Source organism: Rissa tridactyla, chromosome 11 (genome assembly GCF_028500815.1).
Source record: "Rissa tridactyla isolate bRisTri1 chromosome 11, bRisTri1.patW.cur.20221130, whole genome shotgun sequence".
Lineage (NCBI taxonomy): Eukaryota > Metazoa > Chordata > Aves > Charadriiformes > Laridae > Rissa > Rissa tridactyla.
The window spans coordinates 11,304,046-11,329,251 of NC_071476.1; the positions used below are offsets into that span (position 1 = coordinate 11,304,046).

General features: G+C 37.5%; 1 protein-coding gene across 1 annotated transcript in view; it reads right to left on the bottom strand.

The window, feature by feature from the left end:
• Positions 1-2,894: 2,894 nt before the first annotated feature.
• Positions 2,895-25,206, bottom strand: part of CPEB4 (cytoplasmic polyadenylation element binding protein 4) — a 45,144-nt gene continuing 22,832 nt past the window's right edge. The window contains exons 4-9 of the mRNA XM_054216920.1: positions 15,387-15,560; positions 12,844-12,933; positions 12,096-12,214; positions 11,064-11,178; positions 10,684-10,865; positions 2,895-7,326 (exon numbers count right to left, since the gene is read on the bottom strand). Of these exons, the coding sequence (XP_054072895.1) occupies positions 7,099-7,326; positions 10,684-10,865; positions 11,064-11,178; positions 12,096-12,214; positions 12,844-12,933; positions 15,387-15,560 (908 nt within the window). The 3' untranslated portion in view covers positions 2,895-7,098. The remainder of the gene's footprint in view (positions 7,327-10,683; positions 10,866-11,063; positions 11,179-12,095; positions 12,215-12,843; positions 12,934-15,386; positions 15,561-25,206) is intronic.

Consider the following 25,206-nt stretch of genomic DNA (forward strand, 5'->3'; position numbering starts at 1 on the left):
AATCAGAGCATCAAGTTTCAGAAAGACTTTCTCCCCATCTTAAATGGGGAGTTCAGTAATGTATTTAGAGCACTCATTCAACCCCCCCGCCCCCTTCAATTTCTATGACTGCAAAGACAGCTGCAAGTGTATTCTTATCCCAGAGGCTGTTTTTCACACTGACAGACTGAATCAGCTTATTTTACACAGAGGAAGAGATGTCAGTGTTTTTTCCTCATCTATCCTTTCTGAGGCTATTATTTGTCTTAGATTTCCTGTAGGCAAGCAATGTGCATTTTGGACCGCGGCTGAGCGGGCTTTCACAGCGCTGAATAAACAGCAGCTGGAGAATTGGGACAGACAGTAGAAACTGCCCAACAACGACCTGACAGCTAAGAGACTCTCTTTAAAATATACCTCAGCCTTTAAATCTGTACTAGATGAGGGATATCCATCTCCACCCAAACGTAGTTTCTTCACTGACGTGGAATGTAGCAGTTCATTTAGTGGAAGTAGCACCCAAGAGAAAGCTGGTGGCTGACTGCGGTTGATGAGCAGTTTGCACTGAAAGAAAATAGTTGAGATTCATGTACTGTGGAAATTCTGAAATTCCACCCAGCAGGCACACCTCCATCTTCTGGAGTCTGCCTGTAGCCTTTATTTATAGTTTCAGGACAAACTGAAACCCAAAAGGGATTTGTTATATCATCTTTCCTAGAAAGTTACTTCTCAGCAATTCAGAATCAGCCAAGGCCATCAGTACCAAGAGTGATTATTTTCAGTTTTGAACGCTCCAGACTTCTGGCATTTCACCTTATCGAGTTGAAGTTTTTAGACTCTGCCTATGTAAGAAAATTTCATTTCATTCATTCAACAAAGTATTTTGCAATCTTCAGAATAGGAAAATTTCAGAATGAATATACACATCCCCAGCTGTAACTCAGATGTTGTATCCTGATAAACACCTCTAAGTTCATAGCATTTTGAGTTTAAATCAGTCAGAAACAATCCTTGTTTCTGAAGGATGTCACTAACTCCACCACCATGGCATCAAAGGCTTAAACCTCCCCAGATTCCAGGACCAAATTTCAAGTCTATCATACTTGTTAAAAAACATTATCAGATAAACCACTGATAAGCACATGCTTTCTAAAAGACCATTTGCACTTGAAAACAATGTCAAGAACTTGTTATCGCATTGGGAGAGGCTGAACTATGACTATTTCCTAACGATACCAACGCAGAGAACAGAGAGATAATGCTTCCGTTACCAGCCAAGTCACACGCTAAAAAATGGTCAATACGGTCTGGTGCCATTCGGCTGGCACAAACTGCAGCACTGCAAAATTCACTATTCACTGGGCAGACAACCCATCTCTGGCCTCTGTATTTTTGATCCAAAGGGTAACAGCACTTTCTGTTTACTTTTAATATATAATATTCACCATTTTAAGGGTTTGGAAGTATACTTACGGAGTTACCGGCGAAACTTCTCATTCTTGTTTAAAACTAGTTTGTAAAAACATTAGCTTCTAAGTGTGCATCATCTGAAGCCACTGGGAATCGAAGTGATTAGCATCTTGCAGAACGAATCCCATTATAGCTCAATTCTGCAAGATCTGCATTTCCTGAAGCACCCACAGGAAAGAGTGATACTCAAACATCTATTTAACATTTACGCCACCGTTCCTTAGATGATGGCACAGGAGATGAGTGGCTCAGATGCCAGCAGCAAAGTGCTGGCCAGGGCAGTGGGCACAGTGCGATTCCTGCGGCATTACCCTATTTTGGGCAGCAGTTTCTTCTCACAAGGTACAGGCGCGTATTCCAACTCACGGTTCCACTTACCAGAGCTACTTCCAGACCAATCAGGATTATACTTCATTGAAGCTTAGCTGCTTGTATCAAAGTAAGAAAACCAACAAAGTTTGTGGAATTCTTAGCTACTGAGGATGCAAAACTTGAATCCTTTATGCACGGTTCCTGTTGAATAATCCTTGAAGGGCAGGTACATAAAGTTGTAACACTTCACAAGACTTTTTCGGACATTTCAAGTTTAGGTATTTTAAATTAAAGAATGACACTAGCAAGCTCTTTAAAATGCCAGACTTTTTCCTTCTGCTAGTATCAGATCCCAACCACAAGACAATTAAAAAAGAATCCTTGTCTGTCCATGCCTTGCTTGGCTCTACTCTGACCCTAGCCTGGTTATCTTTTTGTCCCAGCTGCACAGTGGTTTCTGACTTACACACGTGCCTCAGTGGCATTCTTCTCATCTAACATGTCACCTGTCCAGTTAGCTTGATTTCGCAGCTGTGTATTCGTTTTCATCTTTGTCCCTATGAATTAGCCGCAGAGAGGACCAAGTAGAAACAAGTGATCAAGCTACAGTTCTTTGCCCAGGTTGATACACTTAAGGCTGTGCAAAAAAACAGAAACGGCAACACTGAAACTGCTGAAAGGCAGTTCCAAAGCTACCCACGATTTCTAACGAACACTCAATAAGCACCAAATTCACAAAATTAAGTAGTTAGCATTCAGCATTCCCTAAAGACAACATCTGGACACTAGCAGTAAAAAGGGTTCTTCTCACAGCCTGATTCACAGTCCCCTAGACATCGCCCCTTCCATTTCGGCAGCATCACACAGTGATTTTGCACCAATTTAATGCAGTGTTCAGGGTACGCGCCATCTCTCAGGTGGTTACACCCTCCCTCACACACCCCCTACAAAGCCATGCTCCACGTTTTGGCTGGAACAGGGCTGCAGAACTTAGCCTAAAGCACTTTACACATCACCTAGCCAGACGTGTGCTGCACGCTTCATCAAAATCACCTCCCCGAGCCCCATGAGCTTCGGCCACAAAGGAACATGTTTCTACAGGAAGCTTAAAATAAAAAGGTTAAGAAGAAACATTGAGTTAAAAGTTTTATTCATTCAACATCTCACATTACAAATATTTAAAAATTATATGCATACTGGTATAAATAGTCATTTGCAAACTATTTAATAACATTAATTTTCACTAGCACTTCAACAAATGAACTCTTTAAAAAAAGTAGCTTGTGTTATATAACTTAGAGTAGAACATACAAAAATATGAACTTAAACGTGAAAATGACTTTAATAAAAAATGAATTACCCTTATTTAAAATGCTATAATAAATACTACAACCTCCCCATACACAGTAAAAACTATATGGAAATTCAGCCAAGTAGTACAATTAACTGACATACTTAAATAACTTTTCCTTCTGATAATATGAGCAATACATTGCGGGGAAAAACATATTAGGGATTAGTAAAAACTAGACACCCACTTGCTAAAAGTTTCACTTCCAAAAAATATAACAAAAAAATCTGATGAAAATTATAAAAACTAATTATACTTTAAAATTTAAAAATATAAAAAATAAAACAGTTGAATACAATATTGTCCCAATTCTTACAATGCTATCACAGTAGCTTTAAAATAAGATAATAAAATAAAGCAAATGACCAAAACCTTTTATTCCATTTTTTTAAAAATAATCTCAAATTTACATTAGTAGAAAGATTGATTTCTGATTCTTTTCTTTAGAAACACCAGCAAGAAAGAGGATTTACTAGAACAGTAGAAAATGACATTTTTAAATGTCTGCAATTAAAAACAAAGAATTACACTGCAAAGATCTTCCAGAAGTCTGAAATAGGTATTGCACATAACTTGAAGTTAACTTGCCACAATTCATCACATTCAAGTTTTAAATCACCTTTTAACAGAAGGTTTTAACTCTTCAAAAACAAAAGGGGTGAATTATCAAGTCTTTCCAACAGCATCCTTATAAAACGCTAAATTCATTCACTGCAAGTTTTAAATTTGCATTCTGCAGAGGTCTGTGTATGGAGAAGTATATACTATACCAAAAAGCACGGGGCAGTGGGGTTCCTTTACATATAAAATAATCAGAAACACTTTATTTTACATTGCAAAAATAACCATGTAATTACTCTGTAACTACATTGTAAATACATGGCCGGTGCCATGCTAGTGTGATAAAACTACATGCTTATTAACCCCTTTGCAAATCGAAGTGATACCCTAAGACTGGTAACCTAATTACATGTTAATTATGTTTGGAGCTACACGGTAACCCCAACTACAAATCCCATGTAATCAGAAGGACATGTAATCACTATTTAAGTACAGAGTAATGTATATAATTGTTTATGCCCTGTAAATCGAAGTGTAACCAAATAATCTGTAAACACGCTTGTCACACAATCACAAGTGAATATTAGTAGAATAACAATTTCTTACATTAGTCATGCATACTAACATTACATGCCTGCCACTTAGCAGGCTCTCTTTTATTCTTTAAATATAATTTAAAAGAGCAGACACATTTCTGCATCAAACACCTAACATCAATTTTTTATTAATATTAAAAATGGCTAAACATTCACCAAAAACGTCTGCATTTGTGTATAATTTTTAAAAACTTAGTAAGAAGCGGTAGACAATTTCGATGTTTCTTTAAATTTCTACACTATATTTATGCATTTAAATTTCATGGGTCTAAAGACAGTGTCATTTGTCACTTTCATGCTTTTCTTCTTTAATTCTCAACTTTACATATACTATTTCTTAAATTATATGTACACCAAATACCTGGTGCTGGGCTAAGATGTTTAAGCAACATGCTTTCTTTTCTCTGCAGATTCTAAAATAGCATTGCCAGTGCACAACATCCATAATTCAAAATGTATGCAGAGCACTGAAATGTATAAAAAGCAGAATATAAGAAAATAAAATTTATTAAAATTATTTATATTAAAAAATGAAGTATATGAAGATCTCTCAGTAATAAAAGTACAAAAAGCTACTCTTTGCAATATGAAAAATTGAGGTATTGCATAAAGAGATATCCCGTCAGTGAAAAGTGTGCCTAAAAATGCTCACTGTTGGAAAAACAAGATATACAAAAGTAGTGCATAACAAATATACATTATGTGCATGACAAAATAAGTTAGCTACAAAAACACTGTACCGAAATTCAGCAGGTCATGTACAAAGGGAAAATTATTATTCAAAGCTAGTTCTCAAACAGTGTTATTTCTTGTAATGGTAACCCATCTCACCTGTTTACTGGGTAGGATCGGCACAATAGCACACCCCAAGCCACCTACAAGCATTAAAAAAATTAAAGGAACATTCCAACTATAATTATGTACTTCAGAGAAAAAAAAGTCCCTGACAATCTACACAAGAGCACTCTGCATTTGCATTACTGTTGTCAATATTTTCAGGGATTTCATTAAAAGCAGCTCCCTTTCTATACTTGACTAGTAGACAGCAAATGTCTCCATTTTGACCTTTGGAACTTGGTAAGGTATAGTTCATTAAAGCCTGTATTGAAAATAAAAACTGCTTCTCATAAAGATAATCTGGGCCAGGGGAAGGGGACGAGAGGGGCCGACAAAGGCTTTTAATGGAGCAGGTGTTTCCCAAGCAGTGCTGAGGCAAGTCTTTGGTTTGAGAGAATCCAGGATGGTACCATGCCCCTTGGGCAGTTCAGAAGATTGCCACTAAATCGGTTTGTTTGCACACTGCTAAATGAGCATTTGACAAGTTGGCCAGGGCGTTAGTTCAAAAGTAATAAAAATAATTTTCAGAACTACTCCTTCATTCAACTATTTCAAACTAAACCCCTGCACCCACTCTTTATCATTCAATTAACATGTACTGTGTTAATGCTTCTCAAGGTAGAACTTATTTATAATAAAGCAGGCATTAACTTAGCAATGTTGGCACTTCAAATACCTGTGTTTCTTTATTTCCCCATATTAAGTTCTGAAGAGGTGGAATCTTAGTTGGGATTCTTTCTACAGGAAGAGTAAGAAAGGCATATGCACACTTGCACCATTTCATGCACAAATTCAGAAAACAGTGCAAAACAAGACTTGGAAGCTACTTAGGTTCATGCCTTCTGTTACAACTAAGTTAGAGGGTATTTAAAACTAACTTTATATCCAAGATGGGAAACGAATAAGCAGCCAATTTTAGTTCCTGTGACACAATGGAATATCAAAACTTCAGTAAAAATCAGTGATATCCTTGAGGTATCTTTAGGTTTTCTACTTTTTCACGTCAAAATGGAGAGCAAAGGCTGGCCCCTGATGAATGTTAGTATATTAGGATATAGAGTTATATATAGCCATCAAAAATAAAATCTATATATTTATCCTTCAGGAGAGGAAATGCCAGTTAACTAGTTGTCATTACTCTAGCTTTGGTAGGATTTCTAGGGCTGTAACAAGACAATTGAGTTCTCTTAAAGAAAAAAAAGTGCACTCCCCCCTCAGTAGTAACTTTACTCAACTTTTACATTCAGGAATTCTTAAAATGTAATCATTTTGATGAAAATATAGTAAGCTCTGCCTATCTCATTAGTAATTTGGATGTGGGTGGTAGTCAGAGGCACGGTCTGAGCACATACCGAGCTAAAATTTCAGCCTCGAACCCTTAACAGGTTGTAAAAAAAAAAAAAAAAAATCATTATTATAATGCTGCTTCAACTTTGCTCATGCATTTTTGTTGCTTTAAACATGCTCTTTCCTGTTGGTAGGTAAATGCTAACTTCATCCGTTGCTGGAAAAATCCGAAGTCGAAACAAAAAGAGAGGCAAAAACAGGCTTCCCTGGGGGAAAAGTGTCAGAACAGACCAATAGTGTTATTGTTACACGGTTATTTTAATAAAAGTATTCTTATGTTCTTTATTAACAATAATTTAATTAAAAAACCAAAATACTCTATTGTTTCAATTCTCTTTTCTTAATATTTTTCTCTCCTCTAAGAAAATGTTGCATGAAATTAAGTGTTCTCTCGGTAGTAAAGACAAGAGAATGCAACATATTATCAATACGAAAAGGAGTTCCCAATACAGTTTTCAATGACAAGATTCTACAAAATACCCATATTATAGGTCATTCTTTCATTATACTATTGTTAAATTACAGACTACTACAAAAGGACATGCTATCTTGAATAATAGAAAGGGTAGGGTGGGGTAGGGACAATCAGGATAACAGAAGAGTGCACTTAATTTGAGGCCTGCATATGAGCACTGCAGTGATCATTTAGTTCCAGCGGAATGAAATATGTCTTGGGCGATCTCCTCCCTCCTTCACCAGGGGCTTGTGGAATTCCCTGCCAGCGCGTGAATGGATAGCAGCCCAGCAATATTCACAGTAATACTGCAGACAGGTAACATTAGCACAGAAAAATGGAGCAAATTTTCCACCGCAACGGGCCCCCTGACATTCATCACAAAGCTGATCATCCAAGACATATGGCTTAACTTCCACCTGCATTCAGAAAATGAGAAGAAAGTTTACAATTCTTAACAGCAACGTAGATAATGACAATTCCACGCTATTTACTGCATGTGTTCTAGCAGGATCACAGTTCTGTAGTAGGGAACATCACACTCAAGAATTTTCCCCCTCATTACACATGATCATCATCATTAAACACCCAAAACTACCGACACCCCAGAACAATCCTGCTCACGTCATCCTCCTTGATCCTTACAAAAACCTTCAGAGCTGACCATCAGTATCACACATGCTGTCACTAATTTACAGACTGGACCGATCAAGCCACTGTTACAGAACTGATACATAGATTCTCATCAAAACTCTGGAGAATTTTGGGGGTTTATTTTTAAGTATGGTGATGCACAATTCAGCTCCTGCCCTTTCAGGTAGGAATGTAAACTGTTTACACAACACTGTAACTGCAAATATGCACATCATCTGCAAGTGTCAATGTCTGAATTTCCAACTTCAAAAAATTTCTTTTATCATCTTAATAAACAGCACATTTCTGTTTTCTTTTTCTGTGGCTTAGTCCTCTCAGCAAAAGAAAACCTACCTAATCTTGTTGGGATCAAATGAGAAGCTTAAAATGGAACTGATGGCCACCTACGCTGTTGGCATTAAGGGCCAGATGATGAGCAGTAATTCAGTACAGCAGACAAGAAAGGAGAAGAAAAATTTCTTCACGTTCTTAACTGATGATGACTCACAGGAACTTAGCAGCTGGTGCTCCAAGGATACATCTACACTGCAACATCTGCAGGCTCCTAGCTTTTAATCTAGGCATTTGAATACCAAAACCAAGCCTGCTGTCCTGTGGGCTACAAAACCCTGCTCACAGCACTCCAGAGCGCTTTCTCTGTGACAGTCACAAAGCTTGCTGCTTGCAGTAGCCAAGCTGGCTAGAGCACAGCTCGTTTAGACATGTCTGCGTGTTTAAATCACAACTGCAACACTGCCATCCCCTAAAGGCTCAGCTTCACCTCAAAACCAGTAATCACCTCCACTCCCATTCCTGCGCTCCACAGAACTGTGAAAGGTCCATGTGACGTATCAGAAGCACAACACAAAACTTCACGTTAAAAAAGCACAGGTACAAGTTCCTTTTCTAGAAGCGTTTCCGAGCCTTCTCTGAAACTCATTTAATAAGGTGTTTTCACAAACATTTCCAAATAGCAGACTGTGACTGGTGTCTCGACTGTTTACCTGTTATCTTGGCATCTGGCTTAGGGATGCTCCTTTCTGTATTTCGCAAACCTCAGAGGGATGTCAGCTTATTCCAGTAAGGACATTCACAAGTTCCTGTGTTTTTAAACTTACCCAATTTTATCACAGTCCAGACAGGGCACTGCAGTAGTTTAATGCCATTTGTGCTTATAGTACTTATAAACTACTTGGAGACAGTACAGCAGCCCTTTTTTTGGCCTCAGCTTTTCTCCTCTTCCACCACTAGAGTTCTGTTTTTCAAACACCCCTCCATGCCAACTCAGAAGAATGAAATTGTAAAAGAGCAGAGGCAGACACCTAACACCACATCCTGCCTGCATCATCTAGTTTGCGATATAGTTTGTGGCTGGGTATTCATTGATAAGCATCATCTTCTACAAGTGCTAAGAGGAAACCTACAAATATGCTATGCATGCCACCTTAATGCAGCAATTCTGCTGCTCTATTACATCTACTCAGACATATTCAGAGGCCGAACTACAGCACAGGTAATTATACCTCTGCTTGCTTTAGCCTGTTACTGCGGCAACTGGGTTTTGTGCGAGTTTGCAACCCATAGATAACAGTCAGAGTCCTCAGCATATTTATTCAGCATGTGCCGATGTGCCAAAGATGGCCTGCAATTGTTACTTGTGCTAGTGGCATCGAGGTTTCCCAAGTACAGAGAAACAGCGTAAATTACAGCAGCCTCATCAGGCACGTTTACGGTGGCAACAATCATCAGAAGCTCTGCAGCAGCAGGTGCTGCAGCCCACTGAGCATTTAATTTGCATTATCTCTTTAAAGGGCACACCCTTTAGCAGGACCTCCTCGCCTAATTTTACAGGAGATCCCTTCTTGTTACTAATTTTGTTTTTATTTTTATAGAAAAACTTCATTAGAAATAATTATTAATAAAAGTAGTATTGCCACTGTTGCATTTTTGTATCTCATGCACCTAACGCCCCTTATAATGAATCCTCTGAGCGCTTATCTTGCCACATTTCTTCTTAACTACACACAAAATGGGGAAATAAGGAGAAGTGGAAGGAGAGAAGGAAGAGGAAATAGATTGCAAAATCTTTGCGAGAGTTCACAAGAACTTACTTAAATTTGTAGTCCCACCAGCTTCAATGGACCTATTCACCCAAGTGTCTGCTTATGCAAGCAGAAGTTGCACAAGGGCAGCCCGAATTATTTGTTCAAAGCCGTACAGAACTTATTTCAGAGCCAAGATTAGAACAAAGACATTCCGATCCACAGGCCCACAGTTAAATTGTTCTTACAATTCTTCTACCCAAGCTTTACAGCCAAAGCAGAAGTGAAATGATAATCAGCTAAGCAGCCAAGTTTGGGTTTTTTCCTCTGTAGTAATTATAAAATTAAGATCAATAATGATAGTCATGTAAGAAAAACCCAGAGACAAAGCATGAATTAGACAGAAAGGTAGATGTAAGGATCCGAGTTTCTCAAAATTGTGGCCTGAAGATCAGTGTAATTGACAGTGTCACATTTTCTATAGATCAGAGGGCAGAGGCAAGCAAACTGCAGATCCATTTGGCGTATTACTTTAATTTATAACATTAAAGGAACAAAATAACTGGACACAGCCTTTATGTAGGCTGTGGAGGATGACTGTGCTGCTGTAATGCACATTACCGAGTTTACAATGCATCACTAAGAAGCTCTTCAGGAACATCCAGCACACAATGTGTAACACTGGGGCCAGATTCTGCCCACTTTCTCAAAAAGATGCAGAACAGGAGTAAGAACTGCTCCATCCTTGGCAGATACCTCATTCCCTGACATTATACAAACACTACAAGTGCAAATACTTGCAGTGGGAGTATATGACAAGTGCAATATTCTTATAAAAGGGCAAGGCAGCTGACATGCTTCCCATTATGCTAAGCAATTTGAGAAAGTCTGCTTCACAGTTGCCTCCCACGTTCCAGAAGCAACAGCTCTGTACCACTCCTTCATTTTTATTCTGTGTTGTATCTAAGTGGCACAATCTAACCCTAAATATGCAATTAATCTGATATAACATTTACAGTCTTCGAAATGACACACATTTACATGGAAAAGCAGTTCTAGAGAAAGCACTGAACAAAAACAGAATATGCTTGAAGACCTTACCCGTTTATCTATCTCTCCATGCTGCAGCTGAACAAAGCGAGCACTGATAGCAGCTATGTAACTCTGTTGATTAGAAAATGCAACCCGCCCAGCTCCTTTTGGGTACTTCAGCTCAGGGTCTGTGTCAATTCCAGCATAGCACACCCCTCCATACAGCCGATCCATTATCATTGCAAGTTCCACTAAACCAGAAAGGAAAACGAAACAGTGGTGTAGACTTGGCAATTTTTTCTAAAAGCATCAAATGAAACAGTCCACTTGTATTCATGTCCCCCACTGTAAGTGTCAAGAACACTTGCTGAAATAGCTTGTTTCCCCCGTTGCTCCCCAAATCAGACTGCATATTCAACATGCCCAGTGCTGCGGAACACGCAGTGTACCTGCTCGTAAAGGCCGAGGAACACCACCAACAAAAATGGTTTTTCGTGGGTCAAGAGGCTGTGAACCATCCATAACAAAATCACTATCACTAAGGTTCCAAGGCCGGATCTGAACCTATGGACAAAAAGCCTTTTTTTTTTAACCATTCACAATTCAAAGCTTTAATATATAAATTAAAACAGTATCCTAACAAAGAAAACCTCTTAAATGGCTGTACTTTCTAAACGCATTTTCTACTCGTTCAGTAATCATTTCTCAAAATGAAATGGTAATAAGCTCTGTTAAGACAGACCACTTGATCGCATTAAATTTCACCACTTCCTTGTTACCCAAATTTCTGGGAAAAAACTCACCCTCTACTTACACATTTACTTAATCATGACTGAACTGCACTGCATGAACCGCATTGGTGCATACATATCTACGCTATTCGTGTTCTTCCAGCCAAGTGCAAGCACTAGACTAACGTTATCTCAATGCAACAGGCTCCAGTGCACAAAGTTGTGTGTTTATGTGTTTATTTACTATTCAAAACTAGCTGCTTTATATTTGCTTACAGCTGGCCAAATTTGAAATACAGGAATATAGCAGAAGTCTCTCCAACTACTAACACATTCACATCAGCCCCAAAACCATTTGTACTAATAATTGGCAGTTCAAAGCTGTGTTATGGTGTGGTTTTTTTTTTTTATTTAATTTGCCTCTGTCAAAACATGTTACATGCAATACTCAGACAATATGAATTCTACATTTTATTCAGCAATAAGCATAAAATACCTGTCTGTAACTATATTACATCAGCAATGGTGAAATTCAGCAAACCTTTTTCTAACAAAAATATGCATTTTTAAGTAGACTAAAAAATTTCATAATGTCTAGTTTAAAAATAAGTCGGTCTTTTCGAGAACTTAATTTGACACCTTAAAGAAATTTAAATATTAGCACTCTGAAGACAGAAAAAAGGCATCTGAAGAGAACAATTTCTGGTTATCACACAGGAATTGTGCAGGCGCCCTGACAATTCTACCTACCGGTTTGTCTTTGATAGTGGGGCTGGAAACACAAAGATAGAGCTTTCCATCTTCTTCAATACACGCATCAATCAGTGCCTGTACAGAGCTTTCATCTTGGAACAGCAAAAATGCATATCCTACAAAAGAGAAAACAAATACGTAACTTCTTTTGTCTATTTGCCTATAGGATAATAATTTAACCCAGAACTATGCCTGGCATCATGTCATCATGCTACCATACAGTAAGGGACAAATTTTAAGATGCTCTCATACATTTCCAATCCAGCCTCCTGCAAGTCCTCTGCAGAGACGCGAAGGGAAGCAGGGAGCTTGCTGATCAGCACGCTCTCTCCCTATTTCCTTTGAAAAGGATAAGCCAGCAGTATGAACTAACAAAAGCCACAGCTGTAGAGGCAAACCTGCCAGCATAGTTGTTAATATAAGGGACAAATCCTTCCGAGATTCAGTGGGGCATTTAGCCCCTTTAAAGAGGACTAGTCTTGACTATTATTACAAAAATGAAGAACAAGGGGAGAAAAAGGAAAAGTGGAATAAAGTAAAACCAGGAAGTTAAGGAAGAATTCTTTTAGTGCAGAATAATTGCAAAGCCACATTCTAAATTCCACCAGTTTATAACAATCCCAAGGATTCAACTTTTTTCCCCCTAAACATCGGGTCATTATCACAAAAATCTTGTCTGAAATGGAGTCTTATCAAGAAAAATTATTCTAAAATGCTCATATGTTATTGATTATCAGATATTTACCTTTAGGAGGAAAATAAGATTTGCTCTCTGCCTTGTGTGGCCAGTCTACAATCAAAGGTCCAAAGCGACGAAAACTAGCAGTGATCTCATCTGTAAAGAGAGGAGGAAAAAGGCACGAATTGAAATTACAATTAACTGTAAGGAAGACATTTGAAGAACACTGATTTCAGGTAGCTTCATCCTATAAATAAACATTCTGTGACCTTAAAGGTTCAGCAGCTCAAAGCAATGCTTACTAGCTGATGAGGAATCTTTATGACAACTCAGAACACACATCAGAAAACAAGACAGGTCAAAGATCAAGCTTTTCTTTCTACTGATGATTAAAAATAAAAGCTCCCAACTTGCTAATTTGCACAAATGGAGCCACTGCATCTATACAGCCATAATAACCCAGCTTCAACTATTCTCCCACAAAGAGTTTAGAGACAATTTGCTGACTTGCTAGCAAGCAATCAGCTCTGCCAATATGCCTTGTAATTGCAGAAAGACTGGGAAAAAAATGAAGGGACTATCACAAGACCCAGCCATGCCTGTTCATATCACATGCCAGTGCCACATGTACAAACGCTATCTGAGCCTGACCCCAAACTAACAGAGTAAACTTGGGACATAGTTACATAATTTTATAGGAGAAATGGCAAGAAGAGATTATCAAAAAGCAATTCTGGCATCCATTTCAATTCTGCCTTTGACCTCAAATTACTGGTATAAATTTGCATATGCCAGTCCCATAGAAGTCATCTGGTTGCAATTCTGTTCTTGAAATTGAGTGATCATTCCTTTTTCTTTCTCCACAAACACACTCGAACCATCGCTGGTTAAAGTTCTCAGGACAAGAATTTTTCATTAAAAAATTGAAACAAAAAGAACAAACTTCACATACTGGAGCATCATCTAAAGCATCATCTGAGCATCACAGTGCTCACGTGTATTCTGTTTATGGTATTATAGGGCTTTCTATACTAGCACGCTGTTGGGGGTTCCTAATACACAATTTAGAGGATTTTCCCCATTCTCAAATCTGGTTAAAAGTCCAAAAAGGTGTTAGTAATTATGTCTTTTTCAGTTGTTTACACTCTTTGATGGCATTGCTAATGAAACAGCAACTGAAATCCACTGCACTAACAGCTTCTCTGTGCACTACAGACCATCAGGAACATATACAGCAATGGTAGCATGCCAAGGTTACATGCTGATGAAGATATAAACCAAGTAGAACAATACTTACTACGTATCTTTTCTTAAAATCGATCTCCATTCAGAACAGCACGTAACACAAATTTAGTGTTAAACTACACACATAAAATGCTTTCTAGAAACAGGATCAGAAAAACCTTGGAAACTCCGGTATCATGTAGATTTTAAATCGTATATTTATTCTCCTTATTCTAATTCACACTTGTACATCTAACAGGAAGAGCACTGACAAAAGCAACTCTGAAAAATTCCAGCTACCTTCCTAGCACTGGTTTAGGAAAGGTCCTACTTTTCAACAACAAGGCTCCACAGAGACCAAACTATCCACCCGCTCATCTGCTTTTAAAACAACAAAGGTGACAAAGTTAGAAAACAAACCAACCCACAACAACGACAAAGAAAAAGGGAGTAGAAAAATCATTTTTCCTCTTGTAAACGCCATGTTGTATTTGACCTTTTAATAATAAAGTAGTTATTATGTTTGACATGAAAGTCAGTTTGTCACATCACAGTGGTACACACTGCAGTGCATTACTATCGCTCTCCCTGACACAAGAAGTGGGTATTAAAACGATTCTGTGATTAAGAAAAAGCAACTTTTCAGCTTTAGAGTTGCTGTAGTTCTTTTAACCACTACGCCAGCATGCTCATACATAGAGAACCATGCTGAAATGAAGCTTCACAACACTTATCTGTATTTTTTTATTTGTTTTTTTAATAGCAACCGCAGTATTCTGTCACCTTGGTCTGTATGATGGACCCACCACAAATTCCTGGTTCCTCACTGTATGCAACTGCCTCTGTACAGATTCATTCCTGTCCGAGTTCTCACCATGCACACATTAGAAGCTACAACAGGACATAATCATTGCTGAAAACAACCTCCAAGAACTACACATAAGCATCCAAATAAAGACCTACAACTTACTATGTTACACAAACTTTATAAAATTACTAGCAATGCTTTTCCTATTACTGCCTTCTGGTGACTATAAAATGTTTGCAATGTATTTATGAATTTCAACAGGTGATCATTATTTTTTTAATTTTTGCACCACTATCCCTTTTTTATAATTTTCATACTGTAAAAGTCAGTTAAATGTGTGGTAACATCTGATTTTGTTCTCCATTGGCAGAACAATGCTATAGCCTAAACTAGTTTGAGTTATCTCACATTTGCCATGGACTGAAAGTGGCAACATGCAAAGAGCCATTTACATATCAAAGCTTTTCCGTAGAGTTTGGAAAACAACCATTCATTAGCTAACAGACAAAACGTTTCGCACACCAGTTCTGTCATTAAGCCAGAAGGAGCTTTTCTGGGTAAGATTTTCTGGGCGTACCTTCATCAATATCTGGTGGCAGTCCGCCGACAAAGACTTTACGGGAATACCGTTCCACTCTCTCTCCATTCTGATGGGAGAAGCAGTGAGGTGATCCTAAACCACTGTGAAGAGTCTGATCCCCACGCCCATCATCCAAGAACCCGTCTTCCATTGGAAACAGTGAAGATTGACCTAAAGAGGGGGTTAAAAAAAAAAGAAGGAAAAAAACACACTAACAGAACAAAGCACACACAGTTTCAATAATTGTTTAAAAATGCACTAGTTGCTACATTAGCAGTAGAACTGTTTGCAATCTTCCCTTTTCATGAGCAGTTATGTTCTCAATTTCATATGACCCTTACAGTTTTCAATATAATTAAATAACTCAAATGCATTATTTCAGAGAAAACTTCTTCATAACTGCACTACAACTAATGAAAATTGGAAACAAAAAAGTATTTCTAATGGATGCTCAAGTTGACCATGTTCCATTATATTTCATGTTTCCAATTAGATTTCTTTTAAAATGGTCTAAAACCAGAAGAGGATATTAGCCAATTTTTTTTTCTGGGACTTTCCCAATAGCAGACATCACTAAAACCTGGGCTGTGTATATCATTTTCTAGTGAACAGTCTCTTACAATGAGTAGATACAATTTCACACTGCAGATGGGAAAACAAGAATTCTACCAGCTAAATATATTACACATTTAAATTACCTGATATCAAAATATATCATAAACCACCCACTTGCAAATAACAAAAATATCCTGATAAAACTAGGAAGACCCGCTGTAATTTACTGTAAATGAAGACTTAAAACTAGGCAATACTGTGTCATTCCTAGAAGCAAGTTTACTTAGATGTTACAACAGAGTTTCGTTAATGGACTCGCTCTAAGAGAAAATGTTGTAAGCGTGCTTCCCCTCACAGCCCAACGTTCTTCTATGATAATCCTTTATCATAGATTTCCTTAATAATATTTATTACTTTTAAATAAGATCCTTCGATTTATAAATGCAACTGTATAATATCATAAATAGAGCACACAAGCTGATCTCTTTCATAAATTCTCCTTTTAGTTACACTATTCAACCTAGACAACAAACTGAAGAGACTTCTACTCATTTAAGGAGCATTTTAGGAATAAATAAATATATATAAGGAAAGTAAGCAAATAAATTATGCTACAAGTTTTAGGATACATTTCCTTTTGCCTATGATGCAAAATACTATGTCTGCTTTTTCAGAATTCATTACAATCTGCCACAGTAATGTACTGGTAAGGTTAATTTATCCTGCTCTTGCTTCCTTCCTTTGAAATAAATTCATTTTTAAAAAGAAAACATCTTGAAAACAGAAATTTTGACCAGTTCCAAAAATCAAACAGCTAACAAGTTGAAATAAAAAAATACAATAAAATCCAGAGTCCATAGAATTAATACGAATAAAAAATGGAAGGCTTGGACAGCTTGCTTTACTTAAAATTTCAAGACTCTTTGTACACCTTTAATTAAAATAAAAATCAACTACGATCAGGCCTATTTCTGTACCTAGGCAAACCTGTGGTTCCTCCTATGATAAAAATATTGTAATATAGACTGAAACGTTATTTTGTTTTCCCCTAGTGAACTGATGCACATCTTTTGTTTCATCTCTTAAGACCCCAGTCCTGCAGGTAGTGTTGGAAGGGAGCAATTCTCCATACCTAAACAACCTTTTCAGGTTCACCAGCATTACCACAGCTGATAGATAATTCAACATGCATGCTTGCAGGATCTGGTTCTTTAACCTAGCAGGCCAGGAAATATATTCACTATCGTCTATGCTGCATCAAGAAAACCATCAGCACCCAAAAGAACCAAAATAAGCTTCTCCAGCATTGGCATTCATAACACACACAAACACAGCAACATAGCTCTCCAGTGTAACAAACCATATAGCCGATGTCCGCTGTAAGGATTTTGATCATTTCCGCCTCAACAGTACTACTGTGGAGAACTACCTAATTCAGTTAAAATGTTTACTTATGGCATGCAGACTATGTAAACGTATGTGAAACTGATGCTTTATAAATTTTGGAGTTTGCCCTCTAGTAACAATGTCAACATTAGAAAATTAAATAGGAATATTATTACCTCGCCTTCTCCCATATGTCCTTGCTGCATGTTAAATGAGAAAGAAAACAGCCTTTCAAACATTGTTATAAGGACCAAAAGACCTTGTTTTATCGCCTTTATACTAACTCAGTGATTCTCAAGCCTTTTCATACTCCAGGTCATTTAAAACGGTGTTCACAAACTGACCTCCCCCACCACCCACAATACCATGCCTTCCTTGCACCATCTCCTTTACTTATTGACAAAGCATGTTGATATGAGGCTGACAAAGTATATATGTTCAGTCCAGAAGACTTTTTGAAAACAATTTTAATTCTTAATTTGCACAAGTATTTTCGAACCTATTCCTTAATCCTCTGTTAGGTGTATGCCTATAAGTAAATGGATCTTTTGCCATGCACCAGGTCTCCTGACACGTCTGCAACGTACCATGCCCTCCTACCTTGCCAAGTTCAAGCATACTCTAACACTGATCTTCATTGGAACTGTAGGAAAAGCCCTAACACAAGGAAAGCGGAGGATTATTGTGTTAATTTCTGTTTTCAAATTAGGTTGCTATAAAAGCTTTGCAGAACCCACAAAATCCTTGGTTAAATTATTACTGGCAAATAACCAGCTGAAAAACTTAAAGTCAAGGAGAAAACATCACTAAAACTGCCTTTCAGACCTCCTGTAGTCTGTGTACAACAGTACAGATTCTGTGTATATAGTGTACCACCTTAGTACACTTTGCTGTAGTTATTCGACAGCTACCCCCTGCTTCCTACTTTTCATTTTACAAAACAAATCAATTTACCACTAAAAAATACAACATTTTTCTGCCCTGGCTTCCAGGACCCATTGTCAGAATATGGCCAAACTTTGTAATCAAACTTGCACATTCTTTCTCTTTTAATCTCATTAAAGTCTGTGTCTGAAAGCAGGCCAACTGTTTTCAAAACTTGGTTTCTCCTGGCAAGCGCTATGAGAAACTCTGAGCACATCATGCATGTTATTTTGCTTCCTCATTCAAAATTGAGGCTGACAATTAGTTTAAGCATTTAAATATTTGTAAACCACAACAGAACAGTAGTCGTTTCCTCTTTCAAAATAAAAATCATATCAATCCTATTTACTTCATGATTATTTAACATCTGTAAGATCCTTTTACTTCTCTGATCTTTTGCTGATAGAGATATTCACTATAAAAACCAAGAACAGAAAATAACAAAGCCCTAGTCTTCAGACTGACTCATACTCTCGAGCATTAGAGAATCTTAAAGGCCAAAGACCTTTACAGGTATAATTTTTCCATGGTAATTTTGAATTGAGAAATCCAAGATGCTCATATAGTCCTCAAAGTAAAAAGTTTTAAGGAACTAGTCCTTCATAGAAAGCAATCAGCAATCTTACTGCATTTCTGACAAAGCTCAGAAGCCTTTGCATGTTTTAGAAAACATCAAGCACTTTCAAAACCAGCCCTGTCTATAAAGCCATAAAAATCTTGCTTGTGGTTTCTAAATTACTAACAAAACCACACAAACTCCTTCACTCGGTACACCCACTCTTGGCAACAAAGCATGCAGCAGAGATATGATTCTCACTGCAGATCTGTGACCACAATGTAGGTCAGCAGACTCCTCACTGCTTTGCCACCTGTGGCACTCAAAGCAATAGGATTTTTCTCCTTTACCAGTACAGAAAACAATAAAAAAAGCTCAGCCACCGCCTAGGAAGTATTTCCAATGCCAAATACTACTGAAGAGGTTTTGAGAACCAAATACTAAGATAACTTTTTTTTCCTTCTTAATTTGCTTTTCTTCTGCATTTGCTTCATCTAACCCACAAAATACCAACATTTGACATTTCAAAACATTTCTGAGGAGCCAGAGTTTATAAACTACCCCAGTGCAGCACAGATACAAACTTTCTCTGCTCAGTGAATTCAGAGCTCATCACATGCCATTAATTTCACACAATGTAATACACAAGACTGAAACTAAAGAATGCTCTTTTGGCAGGCCAGGAAGACAGCTAACTGTGATTTACCAATCCTGTCTCTGGCTTTCATAATTTCAAATTAAGAGAAATCTTGGCTATGGCAGTACCCTAGCTAAACTGCAACATAAATGAAGCCTTAAGGTAACTGCTACCAACCAGAGAAAAGGAGTTAATTCTGAAGATCAGGATGCTTGCCTATCCCCTGGTGACAAATGAGACAACTACAACATTGGTTTGGATTCCTCAAATCTATTTTTCCTTTCCCCATTTCTTCAACATTTCAGATAATTGACTAAAGGGCCTAGAACAGATTTATTAATCTCATAAGATACTGGAGCAAGAATTATGTTACAAAACCTAAAAAATGCAAAGTATTTATGCAACCAGTTCAATTGCTTATTAATAACCTATGCAGAGATATTTTTCCAATAAAACCAGTCTGAAATTTAAAATGCTATTGGCAGCTGCTTCAATTATTTTGTCACCTCAGCCCTCCCTGCAGCACTCCTTTCTGCATAAGAAATAAAGCCATATAGAAAGCCAATGATATTTCGCAAAAATCTGCTGTCTTTACTTTCAAGGAACTTAATGAATAAGCAACCCACTCAAATTTTTGTGTCTTCTCTTCATTTGAGACATGGGCTCCTGGCCATCTCCCTCTCTCTTTTCTTTTCTTTCTTGTTTTTTTTAAATTTCATCTTTTCTGTCTAACGTACCTCCAATTAAATGTGTTGAGCTTCCTTCTCTCTAAGGAACCACCAAAAAGACTGTCAATATGTTATGTATAATCACACATGCAATTCTGTATGAAGGATGCAGGTCCCAATGACAAAGATATTCTGTGGAAGAAGCATGAAAAACATACTCAGGAGTCCCAAATCACTTAAATCCCAAACTTACTACATAGTTGTCCTGCAAAAAGTGTGCCCAGGCTGAGTGTGCTGTTTAATGGTTCTTGCTGCCTTCCAATCTGCAGAATGGTAGCAATTTCAGGTGTATTTTGTGCCATTAACTGTGCAAAATTTACATAAAAAGGTCAGCTAAAGAGCAGACTGCTTAAAGCAAAGGGACCAGCAAGCAAGAGGATCCGTATCTCCTGTGAACCTCCTCCCAACTTTCTAAGGCCACATTACAACTAGGAGAATTACACAAGCATCCATAGTTAATATAAACATCATAAACCCCTGGAATGGAGAGAGCAACTGAATGCTCAAAATTTAATTATGATTGTACCTTCATTCTCACTACCCTACTGTATTTGTTTTAAGGTATGTAAAGTCTAAGTGGATGTTAATACCTGTCCAGTTCTGTACCTAATTTAAAACTTTAGTCCAAGAGTTCCTCAAGGCAGGGATCCTGCTCTTTACCTTGGCACAGAGGCCAATATATTAACACACTGCAATCTTTAACATTAGTCAGCAATACGCCCTCATTTCTTTCCTCTCAAAGACCAAACCAGACTAGTTTCACTAATGAGTTCCACGGAATTTTGGGTTTCTACGCACGTTAATCACTGCAGATACCAGAGAAATATTTTTTAAATTTAAAAGGGACAAATATTCATGTTGACTTTTTACATAACCTGACTGTGAGAACAAGTAAGACCCAATCACACCCTTCCACCAAGCATGAGCTCTACCACTGCGACAGCTTCCCACCATCCAGCTCCAGCAAAGCTAGGAAACTTCTGTCAATTTGCATATACTCTTTCATGTTCTACACCAATCATACAGGCTCTAGAAAAAATAATCAAGCTAAACAAGATTTTGCTGATGTGATCCCAGTTTCATAAGCTTTCATGAATGAAGTAATGATTTTAACCGCTGATTTTTAGGGACAAAAAGTGACAAACAAGAAACTGCAGCACAAATGAGGGAACCGCTACAGAGGAAATGGGCTACAACTCTTGCGGATGAAAGCAGTAAAGAGTAGAAGAGAAAACGAAGCCTCTATACCATCATCAGCTATTTAAGTATTATATAAATGGAGAACAGTCTAAGAGTGCAGATTTTTTAAAAAAGGAAGATAAAAAGGTTTTCTCTCAGACTATCTTGAAATCTCTCCATAATACTTAAAAACTTCTAAGTGTAGATGGTCACAGGTGGGCAGTTTCTTATGCTGGAAAGCAAATATGATCAATACATACACAACTTTCAAACTTTTCAAACTTTCAAACTTTCACTGAAAACGTTTACCTTGCTAGTCATTTTCTTCCCCTAAACACAAGATAGGGAGATAATTTGGTGCTGGTCTGTCTTCTGTTTCACTTAGGACTTGACTTTCACAGAAACAGAAGTATCAAAGTTTCACGGGATTATTTCCAAATGTGAGCTAGATATCCTTGAATCTATTATAGAAAATATTAATGCTTTCTTGAGATTTATTTTTAAATTATAGAAAAATAATTTCAGTACTATCTGGTTTTGCCATTCCAACAGCAAAGCCTTATTTCTAAATTATTCTACACTAAACTGTATTTTGTAATTGTAGCAAGATTAACAATGCTTTGCACAAGGCCATTAAAATATGAACTCTAGTATTTTATTACCTTTTTTCCCCCCTTCTATTCCCTGAGGGCAGGTAGGGTTTATTATAACTCAAGATTTAGATTTTATCATCACTTCATGTTTCACAATGCATTTCATATGAAATGCATGGACCACATGTTTCTACCACAGGCACATTTCACAAGTTCTATAAGGTCATCTCAAATCCAATTTCACTAGCGAAGAATTTAATCATATCCTTAACCAAACAAAAGCAGAAAAATGAAAATTATAAAAAACGTCTGTATTTAACCTACCTTTGGTTAAATTGTCTCTGTATATGGAGGAGTAATTCAGAGACCAAGGCAGGTATTTTCAGAGGGGCATATATACTTTCTAGTATATATAGTATAGTATCTGCCAATATGTGTATTTCTTCCTATTTAAAAGAGCCTTACAGCTTAAGTCTTAGATGACATTTTCAATAGGAAAGCAGGCAGTGTCACTTTTTTCCTCCTAATTTATATTTAAAGAAACACAATGTTAAAAAAAAAAGCATGTAATGAGAAATACAGCTCTAGTTTATGTCCAAAATGTCCAAACAAATGCTGAAAAACCAGAGTACTATTGTAGATGCGAGTATTATGCTTTATTTCAAGTAAAGCTAGATGCCAGAAGACAAGTATTTACCCGTTCCTTCTGTCAAGAACACTAACAAAACTAAGTTTCTGATATTCCGTAGCATTTGACTACAGGTCTGACTAGAATCTTTCATTTTAAATTCCAGGTCAGTGTCATGAAACACAACCGACATACAAAAAGCAAACCAATTTCTTTTCTTGTAAAACCCTGAGGAGAATCTACCTATAAAAGCCTTTTAGCGCTGTCTCTTCTGATGGTGACACTTTTTTTACCCGTGGTTATGTTGAATTAATTGGGTTCGCATGGAAAAACGGTAGAACCTGACTGTATGGCACAAAGCACATTTATCAGTGTAATAATGTCTAATAGTTTGATTGTTGACAACTTTATACATCAAATAACCGGGGCAGAGGGGGGGAAGAGGGACGGGGACGGGACACAGAAGGGGAGAGAAGTTGAGAAACAGTGAAAGTTACTGTTTCCCAGCCTTGTGCAATGACCTTCAAGTTTTTAGGGCTTTAATCTGCCTAAAGGAAAACTGCCTCACGGAAGAGATAATGTTTGGGGAAATAGAAAAGCCTAGTGGCTCTCATTCCCATGCACTGCACAAACCCAGCTGTCGTGGCACCCAGAGACACTGCCCAGGGCAGTGCTTCCAGCTCGGTCAGTCCAGCCCAGCATCAAGTTCAAATCTACCTTTGCGAGAAGCTCAAGCTAACTCCCAGACTGGGCAACCAGGACAAAAAGTCCTAGAACGTGCTTCCAGCTTGCTATTCAAGCATAAGCCTAAGGGGAAATGGGAAGAGGGGGGGGAAAAAAAAAAAAAAAAAAGGTTAACTATGAAAACACTGCAGTTAGGCTTGTGCGAGAGCTTTAAAAGCCACCACTGTCATTATTCCTTTGCTGCTGATGCTCTCACATAGTCTGACAGCCTAACACGTGGACTAAACCTCAAAATATCATCTTTCATACATTTCAACAACCACTTAACTACTCATGAAAGGTGAAAAATCAAGTCCAGTCTCACTCCTTTCAAAAATACAGAAGCTTCAAAGCTAACTTTGAAGTTTTCTTCACTATCAAATAGAAGAATACAGAGAAATCTCCTAAACAAATCTGCTTTAAATCCCAAGCACAGCTACAGTTTTGTCTACAAGTTGTCAGTATTTTTTCCATAATTACAATTACATTACACTGGGTTACTGCAAATCAATTTAAGCCGAAACCTTAAATATCATACTTATTTGAATATGACTCTTCCCTCTCCTCCAGCAACACCTACAGGATCAGAGATAAGAAACCAAAAGCAGAAAGAAGCAAATCATGGAGCACAACCCTCTGCTGGAGACTGGATGTTAGTTGGAATTATACGTTTATTTCAGAAAAGCAGGCATCCTACTGCTGGTGTCACTGAGCTTTATTTTATATTAATGTATGACTTCTGGAGAATAGACAAGCAGCTATAAAAATATCCAATCCTTTCCCTCAATACATTTTCCAGTTTATTATATGGAATAATTGGCAGCATTTATCTTTTGAACACTTAAACTATTACTATATTCACTTTAAAAATAAAAAATTATAGGCAGAGTTTGCAACTGGGAGAAGGAAAAGTATTACACAGCTTTGCCAGCCGAGAGTCTATCAGGTTCTCAGTCACAAAACTACTTCAAATGCACTAACTTCAGTAAATTCCAACATACGCACTAACTATGGATTTTCTGACTTGAGCAAAGAATGGGGTATCATATACTAAAAATTGCTAGATAGAATTCATTTCATAAGTGACACGAACAATTTATAGAATCTATTCTAGAATTCACTGAACAGCTTATGAAAACATATGGACAAGGTGCAAAACTTCACAAACCTCCCATTTGCAGTCATGGTTCACATGCACTGTCCTCCTGGATTCTTTATAGGCAGCATTCCACCTCAAGAGATGCTGGTATCTGCCTATATGATCAGCTTAACAATTAATGTAAACTAACAGGCTGAATTCTACCCATGCTTTAATGAATAACCTGAAATGCAATCCCTGTATGTGACCTGCAAGAGCTGGATTAACATTGGCATATACTTACATGCTGCAAGATTTAAAACCAGAGTTCCTTAAGTACAATAATAGGTTCAAAGCAACTTATTTTTGTCTGTGGAAGGAACAATCATAAGACAGCCTGGAATGCAACATGAGGGCTTTGTTCCTTTTTTAAGCATCCTCTTACTTCACTCCCAAACAATAAGGAAACAGTAACACTAGCAAGTAAACACCAAGCACGCTCAAGTCCCTGCGGCATAACGTTTCCCCATTTTTCATTTTTACAGTAACCAGCATAGATAAGACACTAATTTTTCCAGTAATACACATGAAAAAACTGTATTATACACTTCCCCACACCCAATCCAAACAGGAAGAGAAACAGAAAAATATATTTTAAAAGAATCAGCACTTCATTTGTTCTGCCTAGATTCTAAATGGTATACAGGTCCAGACACCAAAACTATTTATTACAAAAATTTTAAATGACACACGAACAGCGAAGACATTCTTTAGGATGCCTTCAATAAGCTATCCCCATCTCCCTCATCATTTGTGCACTAATGACAATA